Source organism: Mastacembelus armatus, chromosome 10 (genome assembly GCF_900324485.2).
Source record: "Mastacembelus armatus chromosome 10, fMasArm1.2, whole genome shotgun sequence".
NCBI lineage: Eukaryota > Metazoa > Chordata > Actinopteri > Synbranchiformes > Mastacembelidae > Mastacembelus > Mastacembelus armatus.
In genome coordinates, this window is record NC_046642.1 from 26926531 (window position 1) to 26948468 (window position 21938).

Consider the following 21938-nt stretch of genomic DNA (forward strand, 5'->3'; position numbering starts at 1 on the left):
TATTAAAAAAGAAAAACTGAAATATCACATGGTCATAAGTATTCAGACCCTTTGCAGTGACACTCATATTTCAGCGGAGTGATTTGAAACACTGTCGGAGCTTGTATCTGAACACCAGTGTCACGTGACTAATCGCTGTTTCGCTTCGCGCTTCATTGCTCCAAAATGTTTCAAAGCTTTTCATTGGCTCATAGTCTTTCAGTGTGTGTCATTGGCTCATGGCGTTTCAATGCATTCTGAGCCAATGACAGCTTGACAAGTTTGACAGATTTGAGTGGTTTGGTGCCATACCAGCTATATAACACGCGTCATTCTGCTTCAGGATTTGGAGAGTGAGAGTGAGAGTATTTTGGCAAGTTTCACGGCGAGTCCCACCAATAAGCGGCGTTCTAAAGTTTGGGATCATTTTGATTTCAAGAGGTCTGAACTTTTATTGCTGTCATGGGATTCAAAGTGCCAGTGCTTCATTCGTGCTCTTTAGAGGTTGCTATGGCTTCAGTTGTCCACCAGATGTCACCGTCACTGAAGTCTCGAAGCTTTGAATCTTTTTCGGCACAATGGTCAGGAAAGCCTCAGTGCTTCATGAGGCTTCACTTGCCCATCACTAATGGTAACGCCTGTACTTAAGAATCTGCGTGTCTAGGAATGGGATGTGTGCGTGCCATCCAAGCTGTCACTGGCTGTGACCCCACCCACCGGAATCTGCTGGCCACAAAGCGCTGCCTGCGCATTTCAGTGCGAGCATAGCACAGCACAGCACGGCACGGCACGAGACGACACCATCATGTCCCCCAGACAAACATCCGCGTGCTCCATGTTTCTCTTCCCGCTCCTCCTGCTGTTCGGAGCGGGACTGCAGTGTCTCGCGGTCCGTCCGTTGCTCGTGTTCCTTATCGATGGCTTCCGTTATGACTATATGGATGACCTGCATGCGCTGCCCGGATTTCGCGAACTCGTGGGCAGTGGGGTGAAAGTGGAGTACATGACGCCAGACTTCCCGAGTTTATCATACCCGAATTATTACTCATTAATGACAGGTAATGCAACTCCAAAATACACTATCTGTCTGTCTGTGTGACTGTCTATTTGTCTATCTATATACACATTAAAGAACACGAGTCCACAAGCCCATCTGGTCACTAAATGGACTTTTATATAAACAACCTACACTTCATCAACTGATAAAACACTGTCTCAGACTAAAATAGGCAATGCATGTAAAAATTAAAGTTAATTAAAGTTAATCATATCAAAAGTTTGAATTCTTCTAAGAAGCTTCAATGCATTTATTCATCGAACACACCTTTTGGACTAAAAAAAACACTAAAAATTAGCATTTTTCAAACTGTAGTTTACAAGTTTCTTCTGTGGAGATGCCAGTAAATATGTGGGCTACACCTGCTATGTTACAACGTGGAATTGTGAGAAAGATAAAGGGACAATATGACACTTGTTTAGAGAATTAAAATAACATTTAACAGATAATATTACAAATGATAAGCATTGTGCCAGTATCATTAGACCAAATTAGGTGCTCAGGTGGTTGTTTTCTTTTCATTTCAAACTATGTGCAATATACATAGTTTGAAATGAAAAGGTGGCATGGACAAGAACAAAGTTAGTTACTGCTCCACGAGAAACTCAAGTACAGAACTTTGGGGAAGTTCCTCCCACTGCAGCACACGTCATGCATGCTAAGCCTTGTGGGAATCTGACAGAAACTACAATACAGTGGATAAGATATCAGATATCGCCATCTTTTACGATAGGCTCCTCCGTACACAGCATTCAGGCTACCTCTTTCCACGAATTATTAGCCATTTGTGTGTCTTCAAATGCCTTACAAGATGTGTTATAAAGATTTTCATACTTCCTCACTGTCTCTGCCAGCTGTTCCTCAAAACTATCCATTGCTATGACAACCACCATCGGCAAAAATGGGAATGACATTTCCACTTTCCGCATTAACCACACCCACTTAAAATTTCTGACCAATCACACAATAGCTGTTGGACACCACGCGAGAAAAAAAGTTATGCTCAGATGATGTGTCCAGGACAAGTTGTGAGAATTCCCAAACCTTGGCGAGAGAACAAATTTCTCTGTTCTCGCGGAGTAGATATAGGCCTAAATGTGATAACTGGTACAGTCAACATTAACACAAACTCCAAAAACAAACAGCATTTGTCATGAATGAAATGAATGAATGAATTTTAATAAAGATACAATATTATTTAAGGGGAACAGGTAAAGCATTGTGATAATGTCTGAATGCATAGAAGGCCTTGTTCTTCTCTCATATTAAAAGTTTGAGAGATGGTAGATTATTGAGGCCAATACTGATATTTGAGGAAAAACCTCTGGTGGTGCACAATTTCTGATATCTATTATGTAAATAGTTGTTGTTCTTAAAGAGTCTTGACCCTGATACAGAAACAGAGAGAGATACTGAGTTTGGTGTTAAAGGCTGACATACATGCCCACAGTGCAAAGCAGATATGTTTTTAATTAAAGTTCAGTTGGGCAGTTCAGCTAGTACAACACTTTATTTGTGATGTAAGTGTTGAAATATTATAAAAATTGACAAACTGTTAGTACAGTACAGTTAGGCAGTACTGTTAGTACAGTTAGGCAGTACAACAGCCCAGAAGGCGTACTCAAGCAGCATTAAAATAGATCCAGCAGCATTTTGGACTGAACTTAAAAGGCACTATGTTCCACCAGCAATATTATGCACAACAGCATTACACAGTCAACAGCAAAATGCATTTATTTATACTCATTTAATCTCTTTAACTTAAAGCCAAAAGAAAGAAGGAAGTTTTATGACATGCTCACCATAGATTCAATAGAATATTCAATACATGAATTCACTTCAATTCAATTTTATTTGGTTAATGCCAAATCACAATATAGTCATATCAAGGCACTTTACAAAAATCCAACAAACCTTATGATCAAGCACTTTTCTTCCTTTAATGGAAGAAAAAATCTCCAGCAGAACCGGGCTCAGTTTGGATGGCCACCTGCCTCGACCAGTTGGTGTGAGTGGATAGAGGAGAGAGAAAAGAACAGCAACAATGAACTGTGACTGCACATCAGCAATATGCACCAGGCACACCTGCACAGGGAACAGAGAGAGAGAGAGAGAGATGACCTAGAGAGAGCACACATTGCAAGAGGGAGATGGCACAAAGTTAGTGACATTCAATGGTGGCATATAAATGTGAGAGGAGTGGACATGAGCTTGGTGCATGATGGGAAGTCCTCAGGCAGTCTAAGTCTATAGTGGCATAAGTAAGTCTAGCCATAGAAGTACAGAGAGTGTCTGCCTCCTGAACCCAGACTGTGAGCTGGTTCCACTGGAAAGGAGCTTTTATAGCTAAAGGTTCTGCCTCCCATTCTACTTTTGGAGACTCTGGGAACCACAAGTGGACCTGTCTCGTTTCATGTTTTCAATGTAATTAGGTGCAACATCATTTTCAGTGAATAGAACAAAGAGGGCATACACTATGAGACACTGATGTACACTGACAGTTCTTGATTCGTTTCTGTTAGGTAAATTCTTTTAACAAATAGAGGACGAACTTCGGTAAGATTATATAGAAGTTTTACTTGCAAGGAGTAACAGTCACACAGCACCTTGGTACAGCATGAGGATCACTGGCTCTTAGCTGGGCAGCACATCATTTTAATACTATGATACAAACAGTCATGTGATAAAGGAAGAAAGAGGAGGCAGTTTCCCATGAAACTGAAAAACATCTGGGTTTCGATACTAAGTGTCTTATCAGAAAGTGAAGGTCAGAACAGACTGACCTTAGGAAGAGATGAGGTAACAGGCCCTACTCAACAGTGTTTTTGACTTACATTAAAGTAAAGTGGATTAACAAACCTGAGGGTAACATTTTAATTTCTCTAACAGTTTCAGCTTTGAAAAGCTTCTCTCCTACGATGCCACAGTCATCGGGGTAATCAGAGGAATCCTGAGGTGGGAAATGTTTTTCTAGTGCTATGAGAAGTAATGTCCTGATTAAATTTTGTTCTGTCCTGAGTATTTCCCAATAATAACTCCGGGCTAGAGCAAGGCAAGGCAAGCTTGGTACAAACAATTCACAATTCAGCACAATTCACAATAAAACTGAAACGCTGCTTCTCCCTGTTTAGTCCTGACTCTGGGCATGAAGAGAAGGCCTGTCCCTGATCATAGTCTGCGATGGTTTGTATGGCAGCAACATGTCAGGGATGTACTGTGGTGCTGAGCCATGAAGAGACTTATACACAAGCAGGGCTGTTTTAAAGTCTATTCTCTGAGTGACAGGAAGCCAGTGCAGAGATCTGAGAACAGGAGTAATGTGGTTGTACTTCCTGGTTCTAGTCAGGACCTGAACAGCAATATTCTGAATGTACTGCAGCTGCCTTACAGCTTGTTTTGGGAACATTGTGAGGAGGCCATTATAGTAATCTAACCTGCTGGAGATAAATGCATGGATGAGTCTCTCCAAATCTGGTTTAGACATGATCCCTTTGATTCTGGCAATGTTTTTGAGACGGTAAAATGCTGATGGTGTAATTGATTTAATGTGGCTGTTAAAATTCAAGTCTGAGTTCATGATTACCCGTAGATTTCTAACCTGATTTTTAGATTTTTAGAGACTCGAGGTGACTGCTGACACTTTCTCTTTGTTTCTGTGGCCCAACTATGTTTACTTCAGTCTTCTCTCTGTTTTTCTCTCTCGGTGTTCAGACGCATGTCATTTGTCACCTTGATGAGTGCAGTCTCAGTGCTGTGATGGGGCCTAAAACCTGACTGAAGATCATCAAAGTAGTTGTTTAGGAGGAAAAAGTTAGTAGGTTTTTGGTAAACAACTTTTTCAAGGACTTTACCTAAAAATGGTTTGATACAGGGCAGTAGTTGTTCAGTACTGTGGCATCAAGACTGCTCTTCTTTTTGTCACGACCTGGCTCAACAGTTGTGACAAAAGAATCAGTGAAACCAATATTCTCCCAAAAATTTAATGAAATATGTGTAAAGGTCATAAATAAGTACAAAGTCAATGTAGGCCCACACAGGTGTGTGTCAAAGTCAGCAATCAACAAAACAAAGTAACATTAGCTCGGCAATCTGCACACACTCTCCAATCCAAGCCCAAGACAAAAGCCAGCCGCCTCTCTCCCCCTCAGCTGTATCTCACTCTGACCCTCTCACATCCAAACTGGAAAACACAAAAACCAGTTCTACTTGTCATTGTGTACTGTCCACCTGTCCCTTACTCAGTTTTTAACTGAATTTCCAGACTTCCTGTCTGATTTAGTGCTTAGCTCTGATAAAGTCATTATAGTGGGAGATTTTAACATTCATGTAGATGTTCAAAATAATAGTCTCAGCACTGCATTTAATTCAATATTAGATTCAGTTGGTTTGGTTGGTTGGTTAGATTAGAGGAGGAGTTAGAGGAGTTTTATCTAGCCTGGAATATGTCTGTTAACATATAAAAAAGCTCTCCGTAAAGCCAGAACTGCATACTATTCATCACTAATAGAGGAAAATAAGAACAATCCCAGGTTTCTTTTCAGCACTGTAGCCAGGCTGACAAAAAGTCACAGCTCTGTTGAGCCCAGTGTTCCCTTAGCTCTCAGCAGTGATGACTTTATGAGTTTCTTTACAAATAAAATCACAACTATTAGAGAAATTCATCAGATGCTTCCTATACCTGTAATAAATGAATCTTCTACTACAGTAGGTCTTGAATCATCTGTAAGACCTCAGTTATATTTAGACTGCTTCTCTCCCATAGAGCTCTCTGAATTCACATCAGTAGTTGCTTCATCGAAATCATCAACGTGTCTCTTAGACCCCTTCCCAACTAGACTGCTTAAAGACACCCTGCCATTAATTAACTCATCTTTATTGGACTTAGTAAATTTATCGCTAGTATCAGGCTATGTACCACAAGCCTTTAAACTGCAGTAATCAAACCTTTACTCAAAAAGCCTAGTCTTGATCCAGGAGTCTAACTAAAAAATTAGTTATGGAGTTCCACAAGGCTCTGTGCTAGGACCGTTTCTGTTCACCTTGTACATGCTTACTTTAGGCAATGTTATTAGGAAGCACTCTATTAATTACCACTGCTATGCAGATGACCCTCAGCTGTATCTGTCTATGAAACCTGTTAACACAAACCAGTTAACCAGACTTCAAGCGTGTCTAACTGACATAAACGCCTGGATGACCAGTAACTTTCAACTTTTAAATTCAGTACTGAATGTAATGGAAAAGACATTTCTCTTTTTCTACGCAAAGCTTTGTTGAACACAATCAACATTTGCTTATATATGTCATAATGAACTTGGATCGCAGCCTTCCGGCACTCCCGTTTCTGTGCCCTCACCAAGTCATCATTAATCCATGGCACCCTTTGCCTCCAATCTGATATAAAAGTTTTTTTTAACTAGTATTGTCTAATATTTGTTGTTTGGATGTTTCTTTTGTGTCTTTTAAGCTGGTTGGTTTTAGCCTCAGATTCTACAACACTTCAAATAGTACATGACTGATAAGACTAATTATACACTAATTTTATAATTAATTATATTAACATCAAGGTACATCAAAGTAGTATTTGTTGGCACTTCAAAAATAACAATTCATTACAATTACAATAATGAAATAGAATCCAGTTCAAGGAATACCTGAATACTATCATAACGTAATAATTGGCATAATAATAATGAATGAAAACTGAATACCCCACTGAGGAATGACCCTAAAACTGAACTTCAGGGAATTTTCTTTCTGTTTGCATTCACACTGCCAGTAGGAACGTTGAAGTAACAGAAGCCATGTGGTGGCTGGTATAATGACATCGCTTCTGCATGACATTGAACAACAACGCTGATAATTTTCACCCTGCTTAATTAAAATCGCTCGGAATTTTTTCTGTCATGTAGGCTCAATTAAGCCCTGATTTCGGTGATGGTTCATTCGTTTGAGTGATTTTTTTCATGTTGAAAGATGTTGTTTACACTACAAAACTTAACTTTTAAAAATGGCAGTTTGAGGAATCAGCATAACCATACATCACTCATGGTTCCTATTATACTGAAAAGTACCTATTCTGGAGCAGGAACTGAAAAAGTCTCTTTAAACCATGTTCTTAGAACTACTGTAGTTCTCAGTTCCTGTAGTGCAGACCCACAAAAGAGGAACTTTCTTTAAAGGTTCTAAGAATTATGGAAAAGTTCCTCTAGTCTAAAAGCACCTTTAGTTTCTAAACACCAGGGCATGCATTAGATCAAGCTAAAAAAATAATTTTAAGAGTGTCTTCTGCTGGACCACAAGACAGACAACTTGATGTGTTTTGAGTTGAGTTCCAGCCTGTAAATCGCCAATTTGAACAGTAGGGATGTCTTGATCTGATCTCAAAGATCAATACTGGAGCTAATCAAAGCATTTTTTTTTTAATTCTTATCTGTATCAACTTTATTGAGCCGAACCAAAGTCCGATGTTTTTATTTACATCAGCTATCACACAGAAGGGAAGTACACTGAGCAGCATTTCACAGCAAAAACATCTGCAGAGCCAGTTGTAATGCCTGTAATGTGAGCATGTCATGAGGTGGTAGTAAGAGAGCTACAGTCAATACTACCAATTTGGTACAACATCTAAAAAAGAATACAGTTCAGTCAGTGCAGCACTAAGCAGAATTTGATTTGTAGTTGTTGCTATTGTGCAGTGTTAATTTTGACAGCAGATTTTAATTTAGTTTTAGTCATAGTCTTTTGACTAAAATGCAATTTTAGTCATCTGCTTTGTTTGTTTTAGTCGACTAAATAGCATAAGATTTTAGTCGACTAAATCTACTGTAGATTTAGTCGACTAAAATATATTGGGTTTAATTTAAGTGTAATTTAGTTAAACTATTGTAATATACAAAATATCCTAAATTAAAATTAAATGAAAAACAAGTTTCATTAAATATATATGGAATATGGCCTTTCCATAAAAGACCGAAAATTAGATATGCATTGTTTATAACCTGCATATGACATTCTTCATTCTTTAAAGCAAAAGAGCAACTCCAAAATATTTAAAAGAAACACTGTATTTAGCAGTAATGCCATTGCATCAAACGTGAAACTGACCCATATGTCTTCTCTTTGTTTTCTCCCAGGTGTTTCCATTTCATTATAGTTTAAGTCACAGAAACCCAATGTAGGCTCTGATGATGTGTATTCGCGCATCCCGCGTCACTAGGTGGATCAGTTACTTTTCAAATGTGCATGTGCGTCTAAGAAGATCGATTCTGATTGGATCTTTTCTAAAAACGTCCCTCACTGACATTTTCGTCTCATTTTTATTAGTCAACGAAAATGTGAGTATATTTTTATTTAGTTTTTATCGTCATCACTTAATTTTTATTTAGTTAACGTCTCGTTTTCATCAGTGAAAACTTGTCGTTGACGAAAATTATAACGAAAATACTTCGTCATGAAATTAACACTGCTATTGTGAATGTTACAGTTAAGCTATTACACCGCTCTAAGGTGGGACTGTGACTACATTACTCATTTTGAGTGTTCTGGTTTTACTATCACAATGCTGCACTAAGTGGAAGTAAGTTACACTGAGCAAAATTATAAATGCAACACTTGTTTTTGCCCCCATTTTTCATGAGCTGAATTCAAAGATCTAAGACTTTTTCTACATACACAAAAGGCCTATTTCTCTCAAGTATTGTTCACAAATCTTTATTGTGGCCAGCCTAAGACACATGTGAGCTATAGTCATGCTGTCTAATCAGCATCTTGATATGCCACACCTGTGAGGTGGATGGATTATCTTGGCAAAGGAAAAGTGCTCACTAACACAGATTTAGACAGATTTGTGAACAATATTTGCTTCAAATGGTGCACACAGTCTGTAATTTTGCCTTACTGAGGAGAGGCTGTGGACACCATAGAAACCCCAGTGCAGGTTATAATAAAAAGAAAATGTAACTACAGATTAGGTACTTTATTTAACAAGTTAATCGGTTGTTTCTATCCTTATTCTAAACTAAAAAATAAGAATGTTTAGAAAAAAATGTGGAAAATGGTCAAAATTGTAGCTAAAAAGGATCTAACATGCAGGGAATGGATGACCACTTGAGTCACAGCCTTTTTTGTTGGCTGAAAAATGCATACCCAAATTAAATTAGCTGTTGTCCTTACATTTTAAAGGTTATGTTGATGAGCTTGGTATCATTGGAAAGGAAACACTTTATAGTGTCATTTATCTGCAAGACTTTATCATGAAAAAGAGTATGACTAAGTCATACTGTACTAAATTTACACAAATTTGATAAAAATTATTGAATAATCCTTACCTAATTTTTTGTGTTTTTTAATAGAAAACTCTAAATGTAAGTTGTTCTGGTGAATCTAGTGACAAAATAGATTGAGTGTCACATTTGGGAACCAATAGAGTTCTAAGTTTAGTTTTAGCTAAAAGGGACTTTTCAGCATTGTTTTTTGTAAGACTATGCCCAGGCGGACTTCGTTGTGCCACTTGGACAGTCCAAAAATGGCACAATGTAAGCAAACTACTTTATGGATGTTTAGAACTGTAAATCACCATATTTTTTTAATACAAATCAACAAAACTAGGTAAACTACTCAACTACTTTTTTTATTCTAAAAATTAACACAAATAAAAAAACACCTAATACAGCTTTATTATAGCATATAGAAAATGTCTGTGAAGATTCTCAGTCGTCCAGGGGACGTTATCTAAAGGCTGAGTCATGCTACAGTATTAAAAAGAGATGTGTGCAATCTACAACGTCTTCAATCTACCAGGCTGCCCTTTCATCTGTTCCCAGCAAATTAAGGAACAAATCAAATGTTTCCCAGGGAGGACACACTCAGCCAGTTGGTGAATCACAGGGGTCACATAAGTCCACTATTAGATCCTAACGACCCTCACCTGAGCTCACTCCTTTTCTTCACCTAACAAGCCTATTCAGACCAGGGGTGGAGTGAAACCAACCTAGGAGATATATAGGCAGTTCCAGTCCATCTTTTTTCTTAGATTGACGAAGCCATCTGGATGGGTGATGAAATGTTTCGACTTAAAAACTGAAAACCCAGTTGCCATGACTCAACCTTTAGACATAAAAAATGCTTTCTGCACTCGAAACACAAATTAGAAACACAAAACTATTTGAAATTTCACACAAAAGCATTCTTTTTTTCTAAACAAAAAACTATTTACAATGTTACAGAAGTATTCGCAATTTTACAAAACTATTTACAGTGTTGCAAAACTATTTACAAGGTTACATGTGGGCCCTTTTCCCCTACTAGAAGCCTTTCTCACTGTGCCACTTGTTAAAACGGTCTCTCTTGGGCACAAAACAGAGAGCCACTTGACAGGAGGCACAAATCACAGGTGTCTTCTGGTAACACTGCCTGCACTTTCTCCTTCCCCCTTGATATATTCTGGTTTCTGTGTGGGAATGGGGGCTGATGTGGATGTTGTCCACTGGTTGCTGTTGTCCTTGACACATCTCTGTACTGTGTCCCACTCAAAAACTCTGTGCATTGGGGAGCAAATAATCATTTCACGTGTGTCCATCCATCGAACAAACAGCAAGTTGTTTTCACGGATCCACCATATTGTCCCCCTTGCAGCTTTTCTTGGCATTGTGTTCACCTGAGTTCTTGGAAAACCAATCCTGTTGGGACGAATGGTGCCACATGCCAAGGTTTTTCTTTGAAGAAGGTCCTTGAAGAGTGTGGGGCTGGTGTAAAAATTGTCCACAAACAGTTTGTAGCCAGTCCCCAACACCTTCAGCTCCAGCAGCTTCATTACTGACTCATAACTGAGCCTGTTGCCATGTTCCACCACGGCCTGCCCTTAGTAAACAAAGAAGTTTCAGGTGTAGCCACACGAAGAATCAGCTAAAACAAAAAGTTTATACCCCCATTTTGTTGGCTTAACCTTCATATATTTCTTCAATGAACTTCGGGCCTTTGATTTCACCATCTATGGCAATACTCTGAAATGGGTGGAAATTTGCTTTATGTGATTCCACCATCTGTTGATACAGTGGCTTGATTTTACAAAGAGGGTGATATGATGGTGTTCCTTTCTTTTTTTCATTGTCAGCATCTGGCTTGGGATTACTGAGATGCAGGTATCCCAAAATCCTCTGAAACTTCTTCCATAGTGGGAGGGAAAAGATTCTGGACCTGTTCCAATAGTCTGTCAAGCTCAGAACCCTGTAAATGACAAGTGCCAGAAAAGAGTACAGGTCATCCGTTGTGAAATCATGCCAAGGCTTCTGACGTTCCTGCTGCTTCATAGCACCATATGTATTAGTGTTTGCAAGAATGGTCTGCAGCACAGTTGTAAAAAATAAGTGAAACAGTTCCACTGGGTTGTAGATGGATGTTTGTATTAGCTGGGGACCTGGAATTCTTGCTGGTGTGAATGGGAACCTTGGTGGACCTGTATCAGCTTGACTTATATCATGCCATTCTACTTCAGGAGTTCTGGAAGTTGTTTTTTTGTGTTGAACTGTTGCCTTCCTGGCTGGAGCTTTTCCCTTCTCCCCTCGTCTTGCTGGTTGTCCTTTACCTACTCTAGGTGTGAAACCAGAATCTGTGGAGGTTGTTGACTGCCCTGTTGATTAGGTGGGGGGTGGGGGTGGAAGCCAATCTCTGCCTCGTTGTGCTGGTATTATCTGGTTCCCAGTCACTATCATCTGAGGTTTGAATACTGTAAAAAAGGAATCAAAACTACATATACAGTAAATACATGAGTAAACATATGTATTTGTATGTATCTATATATGTAATAGTCTCATAGGTCGATAGTATCAATGCATCAACAGCAGCTGAGAATCCTGGGCTTTACCATTTAGCTGTTTATCATAGATTAACATAAACAGCATAAAAATCTCACACACAACCCCTCTGACATAAATAAAAGCAAAGAGATTCAGAAACTTACCGGTCTAATGCTGGGTCTAACCCTTCTTCATAAAATTTCTTGTCTAAGGAATCTATGCTGTATTCACTTTCAGTGGAATCCTTACGCAGTGGAAGGTCTTCGTTGCTTGAGTGGCAGATCTCTGGCAAAATGTCCTCAACACGACTGAAATGCTTTCTTGGAGATGCCGTTTTCCAGTTGTAATTATAAAAGCACAGTTCTGCCTTTCCAAAACAATAGCTATTCCTGTGCGCTTGTCAGCTGGTGATGCGTCCTACTCGCTCCTGTGCGTAAAAGCGTGTCTCGGCCACTGTGCTTTGCCTTTTACGCAGAGCAATTTGCATAACTTCCCCCAACATTTCAGCATCATATTATACATCGTTCAAAATGGAATTTCATTTGCTACAATATGGGTCAATCATTACTGATAAGTAATGTGACTAGCAGCTTACAGCTACACGGGAAAACTTACATCCCTGCTATGAAGTTAGTATGAACGGTGGTGATTGGTTTGATTGATTGGTTTATTGGCTTGAAAAACAGGCGAACACTGGCTAAAACGCTTGTATGACATCTCGTTTTGTTCAGGACACTCTACTGAAATAAAACCTACCATTTGTTTCTTTGTTAGCGTTATGTAAACGGTAAAAACAAGCGTAGAAGTAACCAAAATAAAACTTGTTGCTGAAGACTCAAACATGTATAACGATGGTTATATCGCTTTTTCTCAAGAACAATACATCTTTTGGCCTAAAAACAGGCATTTCGTTCCCTGTATTCTTCGGAAAAAATTGATATGCAACACTTGCTGTTTCAATACATGTGTGGATCTGTACACATCAGCAAAGGTAAGATGTGACATTTTTCAGCGTAAACAAGGCAAGGCAAGTTTATTTATATAGCACAATTCATACACAGAGTAATTCAAAGTGCTTCACAGAAATAAAAGACAAGTTAAAAATACATAAGCAAGAAATAATAATAAAAAGTTAAAAATTAATATTAAAAGAAACTGAGTGCAGATAAATCACTTTGGATAAAACACTGTCAGTTGTCATATGTTATATGCCACACTAAAGAGAAAGGTTTTTAGCTTGGACTTAAACATTGCCAGAGATGAGGCTTGTCTAACATCATCAGGAAGACTATTCCAGGTTTTAGCTGCATAGAACTGAAACGCTGCTTCTCCCTGTTTAGTCTTGACTCTGGGCACGAGCAGAAGGCCTGTCCCTGATGTTCTCAGAGTTCGAGATGGTTCATATGGCATCAGCATGTCAGAGATGTAATGTGGTGCTGAGCCATGAAGAGACTTATACACAAGCAGTGCTGTTTTGAAATCTATTCTCTGAGAGACAGGAAGCCAATGCAGAGATCTGAGAACAGGAGTAATGTGATTGTACTTCCTGGTTCTAGTCAGGACCCGAGCAGCAGCGTTCTGAATGTACTGTAGCTGCCTTACAGCTCGTTTTGAGAGCCCCGTGAACAAGGTAATGCGATCCCGCCTTGTACTCTGTTCACATATAAATAATCTCAGGTGAACCAGGTAATTATGTACACGCCCCCGAGAAATGACATAAAACGTCAAACTTCATCATAGAATTTACTCACTTTTTTGCGCGTTTGGATGATGGCCCGTTACGCACGTGAAGAAGCGCTTCTTATATTCCACACAGAGACAAATAGTTTAGTTTGTCCTCAGAGTAAAAACAGATTTTAACTCAAATGACAAACGTTTGGCTCCTCATTGTATTGTATTGTGCTGCACTAATCCCCTCAGCCACATTGACTGAAAGGCTCATAATGCTTTCATGCTTTTTATTACGGGACGGTTCCCTTGTTCCAGTTTTGGCTAGGTGTTGCATGGCCTCCACCTCGGGGCGAACGGGGTCGAAGATCTTGGACAGTTCTTTCACCGAGTTCTTTAACACATCTGCAGAATTTGGCCTGTCTCATCCAGGCCGTAGTTCCCCAAGTGCCAGCTTTTCCCTCCAATAGGGGGAGAACATAAGCGACCTTAGCCTCCTTCGTGGGGAAACTGAATGGTTGTAAGGAAAAAATAAGGTCGCATTGTGTAAGAAAAGTTCGGCTGAGGCCTGGTTCGCTGTGATACCGGACTGGTGATAATAGCTTGGGCTCGGAGCCTTCCCGTCCGTCTAGGTGGTCGAGGGGAGACGGGAAGAGGAACAGTCGTGGAGTCTCTGAAAGACATAGTCTGGAGTAATTGGGTTAGTTGGACAGCCACCTTGTCAATGGATTGGGAAATCTTACTCAGTTTGTCCTCGTGGACCTGAATGACAGATTCAATACCTGAGCGCCAGGATGATGGAATAGGTGAGGCGTGGTCCATTTTCGTGCCAAGTTGTACTGTCGTGATTTTAGGGAATTGAGGACCAATAATTCGCCCACACCGGTAACTCAGGTATGAAAGTCTGATTTTATTTCTTTGAGAAAACAGGTTAACCCTCTGGGGTCTGAGGGGGTTTTTGGGGCCTGGACAAATTTTGACATGTCCTGACATTTGTGCTTTTTTCAGTGTTTTTTTAAACATATTAATGTCTAAAGTCTAATAACACTGTAATCAGCACAAAATTGGCTACAATAATATGTGAGCTTCAAGTTTATACATTATTGTGTTTTTGAGAAAAAAGTGTTTATGCATGGCTAGTGAAAAACTACAATTTTTTACTCACTGAAATAAGACCATAAAACACAAACAGAACATTGGTTCACAAGACTTTGGAGACCAGCATGTTTACTTCTAAAGGCTAAAGTGTTTACTTCAGAGTGCTGTGAATGTCATGTTGTTCACACATTCACAGTAAACAATACACTGATTTAAATTTTCTAAGACACTTTTTGTCCAGAAAGGCCATATGCAAGAGGGTGTGTCTGAGGATGAATAGTCATGTGATTTACCTGAGAACACAAAAGACGCACTGAACGTCCAGACAAAGGCGCGCATAATGAGCCTTTCAGTCAATGTAGATGGGACAGATTAGTGCTGTACAATACAACACAATGAGGAGCAAACGATCCTCATTTGAGTTAAAATCAGTGTTTTTACTCTGAGGACAAGCTAAACTATTTGTCTCTGTGTGGAATGTAAGGAGCGCCGCTTCACGTGCGTAACGGGCCATCATCCAAACGCGCCGAAAAAGTGAGTAAATTCTATGATGAAGTTTGATATTTTGTGTCATTTCTCGGGGGCGTGCACATATTTACCTGGTTCACCTGAGATTATTTACATGTGAACAGTGGACAGTGTACAAGGCGGGACCGCATTACCTGTAATGAGGTGAGACAGGAAAAAACGGACTTCTCCTTACGTTCATACGGATTAAATAAAAAGTGATGATTTGTTTTTGACTTGAATTGTTTCACTCAAAAGAAAACATTTCAAGCTTTCTAGCCATATAATTCTTATTTTTATGAGCCAAGTATTCGCTGACATTCTGGTTGTTTTATTTACGCGTCTGTGAAGAGAAATGGCAGAGACAGAAAAGTCCGAGAGCGCACCCTGTCGGCTTTCTTTATTTAAAAAAAGCACAACGTTTTGTTGTTATTATGATGGTATACCACTAAAACTAGACCCTTTACAGATTTGAATGATATGCTTCTTTTATCTGTACGATCAGAATTGACGGAGTAATTTAAGTTTGTTTCGGCCTTATCAGAAAAAGATGCGTCAAAACGCGCCGGCGCATGCGTCGACCCCAGAGGGTTAAGGGCAAGGAGGGGATGACCAGTCATTTGAAGGAAAACCAGGTAAAGTCTCTGGAGAAGGGGTTTGCTGTCAGACATGAGTGAACAAAAACTTAGCTCGAGTTAGCTCTTCTGGTTGTCGTGAACCTCAAGACAGCAAGCTCCTCTTGGGCAAAACATTCCTTTCAAGAACACAAGGGAAAAGCTACTTAGCTTAGTGTGGTGAAGCGGGCAGGTCCGTGATCACCAACCCTAGTAGTATTGTCCCGTAGCACAGAGTGGGTCGATGCAGGCAAAAACACTGGTGAATCATAGGCCAAAAACAGCGGAGGGATAACAGACAACTTGGCAGTTTGTCTGTGGTTGAGAGAGGGTATATATCTGTGAACTGAAGAGAGAACATAGGTGAAATCAATTATGCAATCAGTCAAGCGCAGATAGTGGTAAGAACCAGATCCCGTATGATCCTTCAGAGTAAAAGGGTCAAACGGGAAGTCAAGATGCTGATCACGACAGGAAAAGGACAATCTACAAACATGACTGACTTACAAACTAACAAAATTGAGATATAAACATTTATTGGTCATGTCATGAAAAAACAGAATGAAGTGCAAGCCCACATTTGCCCACAATTGCATAAGAACAATAGAAAAAACCTGGCCATAAAAGAAAAAAAAAAAAATCAGTAAAAGAAACAGTAAGGACTAGACATAAACAAACAGTTAGGGCTGCATGATATGGGAAAAGTATGTTTTGTTTTTTTTTTGTTGTTTTTGCAACAAAATCTTGATTTTCAGTAATTCTCCTGCTCCTCGGCTAGCAAGGGTGTTTTGGTTTGTTGTGTGCAGTGAAACTGGAAGTCACTCAATTCAATTCAATTCAATTCAATTTTATTTGTATAGCGCCAAATCACAATACAAATCATCTCAAGGCACTTTACAAAAACTAAAACTAAAAACCCAACAATTCCCTTATGAGCAAGCACTTGGCGACAGTGGAGAGGAAAAAACTCACTGTCAACTAACTCTGTGTATGCAAGAGACAGATTAAATTATATTACACCAAGCAGACTTGTGCTGTAGATTACTCAAGGAAAATAAGAACCATGTGACTTTTCCTTTTTATTAAGAAAATAAAAGATGCAGTATGGTGTGTTAGACCCCAAACATCTTTGACACCCGAAGGTCCCCAAATCTTGGGACTTTGTGGACCAATTAATAAACAGAACGTGAGACAGTACAGTAACACCGACAGAATATAGTGATGTTCCACATCAAATCAAACAGCAGAGCCTGGGCTACAAGACTATATAAACCTTCTTTACATGCTCCAAAAATGACAACTAAATGAATTATTAAATATTAAAGTCCATACAACACCACTGTGTCAACCCACTCACCACAATTCCGGGTCTACTGCTGCTGTACAGTATGCAGTATGCACAATATGACCCTCAAATGAAAGTGGAGACTCCACAGATTCTGAAGATGTGCGTAAAAAGACAGTATGGCAAAACATTCAAAAGATAGACGCCAAAACACAGCAACAGCCGAAATCTCTTTGCCACAAGTGGCAAAATCCCTTTGGTTGTTTAGCCATGAAAAACTGTATTTTACCGGTAAATCCATACTCCATTGTGTTAAGATGGATGCCTTTATTACATTGAAATCATTCGGGGCGTTTTGTGGAGTCTAGGACCCAAGAGAGAAATGTAACACCTCCCAATGCAGCAGCCTAGCCTCCATCCCTCACAGTGTTCGACAGATTCTGATTGCCTGACCATGCTGTCAATCTCATTTTGGTGACTATAGCGTCATTCTACTGGCTCTAACGATTCAAACGTGTCAATCAGCCAATCTGTTGCGGATATACAGCCCTGGGCAATGACATATGTGGAAGGAGTGATAAAAATGCATTGATGTTTAGGGAGGAAAAAAAGCTGAATTTTGGGCTGGCAGATTCAAAGCTTTCCACTTAATTATTGTATTGAATACCATTAGTGATATATAAATAAAATATATAAGTTTTACTGTATATGGATTTTACTGTACTAAAACCTGTTTTATTATGATTTCACAAAGGTTTAGGTTTGCTTTGCAGCATTATTCTAAAGAGATATTCATTATAAAACTGCTTTTAGGCAAGGCTGAATTTTTTTAATTTTTGCTGTGTGCCATCTTCATTTACTCACCAGTAACACTTATACAGATATTTACACACCTGAACAAATCTCACACGTTCTCCCTTAACCCTCTGGGGTCTGAGGGGGTTTTTGGGGCCTGGACAAATTTTGACATGTCCTGATATTTGTGCTTTTTTCAGTGTTTTTTAAACATATTAATGTCTAAAGTCTGATAACACTGTAATCAGCACAAAATTGGCTACAATAATATGTGAGCTTCAAGTTTATACATTATTGTGTTTTTGAGAAAAAAGTGTTTATGCATGGCTAGTGAAAAACTACAATTTTTTACTCACTGAAATAAGACCATAAAACACAAACAGAACATTGGTTCACAAGACTTTGGAGACCAGCATGTTGTAGGCTAAAGTGTTTACTTCAGAGTGCTGTGAATGTCATCTTGTTCACACATTCACAGTAAACAATACACTGATTTAAATTTTCTAAGACACTTTTTGTCCAGAAAGGCCATATGCAAGAGGGTGTGTCTGAGGATGAATAGTCATGTGATTTACCTGAGAACACAAAAGACGCACTGAACGTCCAGACAAAGCCGCGCATAATGAGCCTTTCAGTCAATGTAGATGGGACGGATTAGTGCAGCACAATACAACACAATGAGGAGCCAAACGATCCTCATTTGAGTTAAAATCAGTGTTTTTACTCTGAGGACAAGCTAAACTATTTGTCTCTGTGTGGAATGTAAGAAGCGCCGCTTCACGTGCGTAACGCGCCATCATCCAAACGCGCCGAAAAAGTGAGTAAATCCTATGATGAAGTTTGATATTTTGTGTCATTTCTCGGGGGCGTGCACATATTTACCTGGTTCACCTGAGATTATTTACATGTGAACAGTGGACAGTGTACAAGGCGGGACCGCATTACCTGTAATGAGGTGAGACAAGAAAAAACGGACTTCTCCTTACGTTCATACGGATTAAATAAAAAGTGATGATTTGTTTTTGACTTGAATTGTTTCACTCAAAAGAAAACATTTCAAGCTTTCTAGCCATATAATTCTTATTTTTGTGAGCCAAGTATTCGCTGAGATTCTGGTTGTTTTATTTACGCGTCTGTGAAGAGAAATGGCAGAGACAGAAAAGTCCGAGAGCGCACCCTGTCGGCTTTCTTTATTTAAAAAAAGCACAACGTTTTGTTGTTATTATGATGGTATACCACTAAAACTAGACCCTTTACAGATTTGAATGGTATACTTCTTTTATCTGTACGATCAGAATTGACGGAGTAATTTAAGTTTATTTCGGCCTTATCAGAAAAAGATGCGTCAAAACGCGCCGGCGTGTGCGTCGACCCCAGAGGGTTAAATATTACACCAAAAGTATTCAAATAGATGTTGCGGTTGCAGAGATACAGTATCTCACAGAAGTGAGTATACCCCTCACATTTTTGTAAATAGTTTATCATATCTTTTCATGTGACAACACTGAAGAAAGGACACTTTGCTACAATGTAAAGTAGTGAGTGTACAGCTTGTGTAACAGTATAAATTTGCTGTCCCCTCAAAATAACTCAACACACAGCCATTAATGTCTAAACCGCTGGCAACAAAAGTGAGTACACCCCTAAGTGAAAATGTCCAAATTGGGCCCAGTTAGCCATTTTCCCTCCCCGGTGTCATGTGACTCGTTAGTGTTACAAGGTCTCAGCTGTGAATGCGGAGTAGGTGTGTTAAATTTGGTGTTATTGCTCTCAGTCTCTCATACTGGTCACTGGAAGTTCAACATGGCACCTCATGGCAAAGAACTCTCAGAGGATCTGAAAAAAAGAATTGTTGTCTACGTAAAGATGGCCTAGGCTATAAGAAGATTGCCAAGACCCAGAAACTGAGCTGCAGCAGGGTGGCCAAGACCATACAGCGGTTTAACAGGACAGGTTCCACTCAGAACAGGTCTCGCCATGGTTGACCAAAGAAGTTGAGTGCACGTGCTCAGCGTCATATCCAGAGGTTGTCTTTGGGAAATAGGTTCTGTGCTAGGACCGATTCTGTTCACCCTGTACATGCTTCCTTTAGGATATATCATTAGGAAGCACTCTATTAATTACCACTGCTATGCAGATGACACTCAGTTATATCTATCTATTAAACCTGTTAACACAAACCAGTTAACCAGACTTCAAGCCTGTCTAACTGACATAAAGGCTTGGATGACCAGTAACTTTTTACTTTTAAACTCGGAGAAAACAGAAGTCATTATATTTGGGCCTAAAAATCTCAGAAATAACTTTTCTAAAATTATAGCTACTCTAGATGGCATAGCCCTGGCCTCCAGCACTACTGTAAAAAACCTTGGAGTTATTTTTGACCAGGACATGTCCTTTAACTCACACATAAAACAAATTTCTAGAACTGCATTCTTTCACCTGCGCAACATTTCCAAAATTAGGAACATCCTGTCTCAAAATGATGCAGAAAAACTAGTCCATGCGTTTGTTTCCTCAAGGCTAGATTACTGTAACTCATTACTATCTGGATGTCCTAATATCTTAATAAAAAGCCTCCAATTAATCCAGAATGCCGCAGCCAGAGTCCTGACAGGAACTAGCAAGAGAGATCATATTTCTCCTATATTGGCTTCTCTTCATTGGCTCCCTGTAAAATATAGAATAGAATTTAAAATCCTTCTTCTCACATACAAATCCCTTCATAATCAAGCTCCTTCATACCTTAAAGACCTCATAGTACCATATTATCCCAATAGACCACTTCGCTCTCAGAGTGCAGGCCTACTTGTGGTTCCTAGAGTTCTCAAAAGCAGAATGGGAGGCAGAGCCTTTAGCTATCAAGCTCCTCTCCTGTGGAACCAGCTCTCAGCCTGGGTTCAGGAGGCAGACACTCTCTGTACTTTTAAGGCTAGACTTAAAACCTTCCTCTTTGACAAAGCATATAGTTAGGGCTGGCTTCAGGCAACCCTGAACCATCCCTTAGTTAGTTATGCTGCTATAGGCCTAGACTGCCCGAGGACCATCGGTGCACTGAGCTCCCCTACCCTACCCCCCCCCCCCCCTTCTCTCCCACCTCATGTATATTCCACAATTGAATGTTACTAACCTTGTGCTCTCTCTCTCCTCTAGTTTGTGCTCTCTCCCTCCCTCTCTCTCTCTCTCTCTCTGTACCTTCTGCAGGTGTCCCTGGTCCTGGAGCTGTTTATCACTGATGTGCAGTTACTGGCCCCACCAACCTGCAGTGTCTATTTGTTGTTTATTGTTGCTGTTCTTTTCTCTCTGCTCTATCCACTCACCCCAACCGGTCGAGGCAGATGGCCGCCCAAACTGAGCCCGGTTCTGCTGGAGGTTTTTTTCTTCCGTTAAAGGGAGTTTTTTCCTCTCCACTGTCGCCAAGTGCTTGCTCATAAGGGAATTGTTGGGTTTTTAGTTTTAGTTTTTGTAAAGTGCCTTGAGATGATTTGTATTGTGATTTGGCGCTATACAAATAAAATTGAATTGAATTGAATTGAATTGAAATAGACGTATGAGTGCTGCCAGCATTGCTGCAGAGGTTCAAGAGGTGGGGGGTCAGCCTGTCAGAGCTCAGACCATACGCCGCACACTGCATCAAATTGGTCTGCATGGCTGTCGTCCCAGAAGGAAGCCTCTTCTAAAGATGATGCACAAGAAAGCCCACAAACAGTTTGCTGAAGACCAAGGACATGGATTACTGGAACCGTGTCCTGTGGTCTGATGAGACCAAGATAAACTTATTTGGTTCAGATGGTGTCAAGCGTGTCTGGCGGCAACCAGGTGAGGAGTACAAAGACAAGTGTGTCTTGCCTACAGTCAGGCATGGTGGTGGGAGTGTAGCAGTCCCTAACAAACATCCACCAACCCCAGTGGCAGTGGGCCTCGATTTAAAGGACAAAGGACACTTTGAAACAAGTACATATTTTGGACAGAGAAGATAAAAGGTTTGAGAGAGGGGTCTGAGAAGCAGTATTTATTATTAGGGCTGCAACAAACAACTATTTAATAGATTAATCAGTTAATTGTGTTTTCGCTTAATTTAATAATCGTATGTTTACAAAAGAATATAGAGAAATTTCTTATTGTGTAAAATATTAACC

The 21938-nt window shown here is 39.7% G+C and overlaps 1 protein-coding gene across 1 annotated transcript in view; it reads left to right on the plus strand.

Annotated features, from left to right (window-relative positions):
- The first annotated feature begins 553 nt into the window (after window positions 1–553).
- enpp6 (ectonucleotide pyrophosphatase/phosphodiesterase 6) overlaps window positions 554–21938 on the plus strand; it is a 45377-nt gene continuing 23992 nt past the window's right edge. Inside the window, exon 1 of the mRNA XM_026331085.1 lies at window positions 554–1037. Within this exon, the coding sequence (XP_026186870.1) occupies window positions 785–1037 (253 nt within the window). The 5' untranslated portion in view covers window positions 554–784. The remainder of the gene's footprint in view (window positions 1038–21938) is intronic.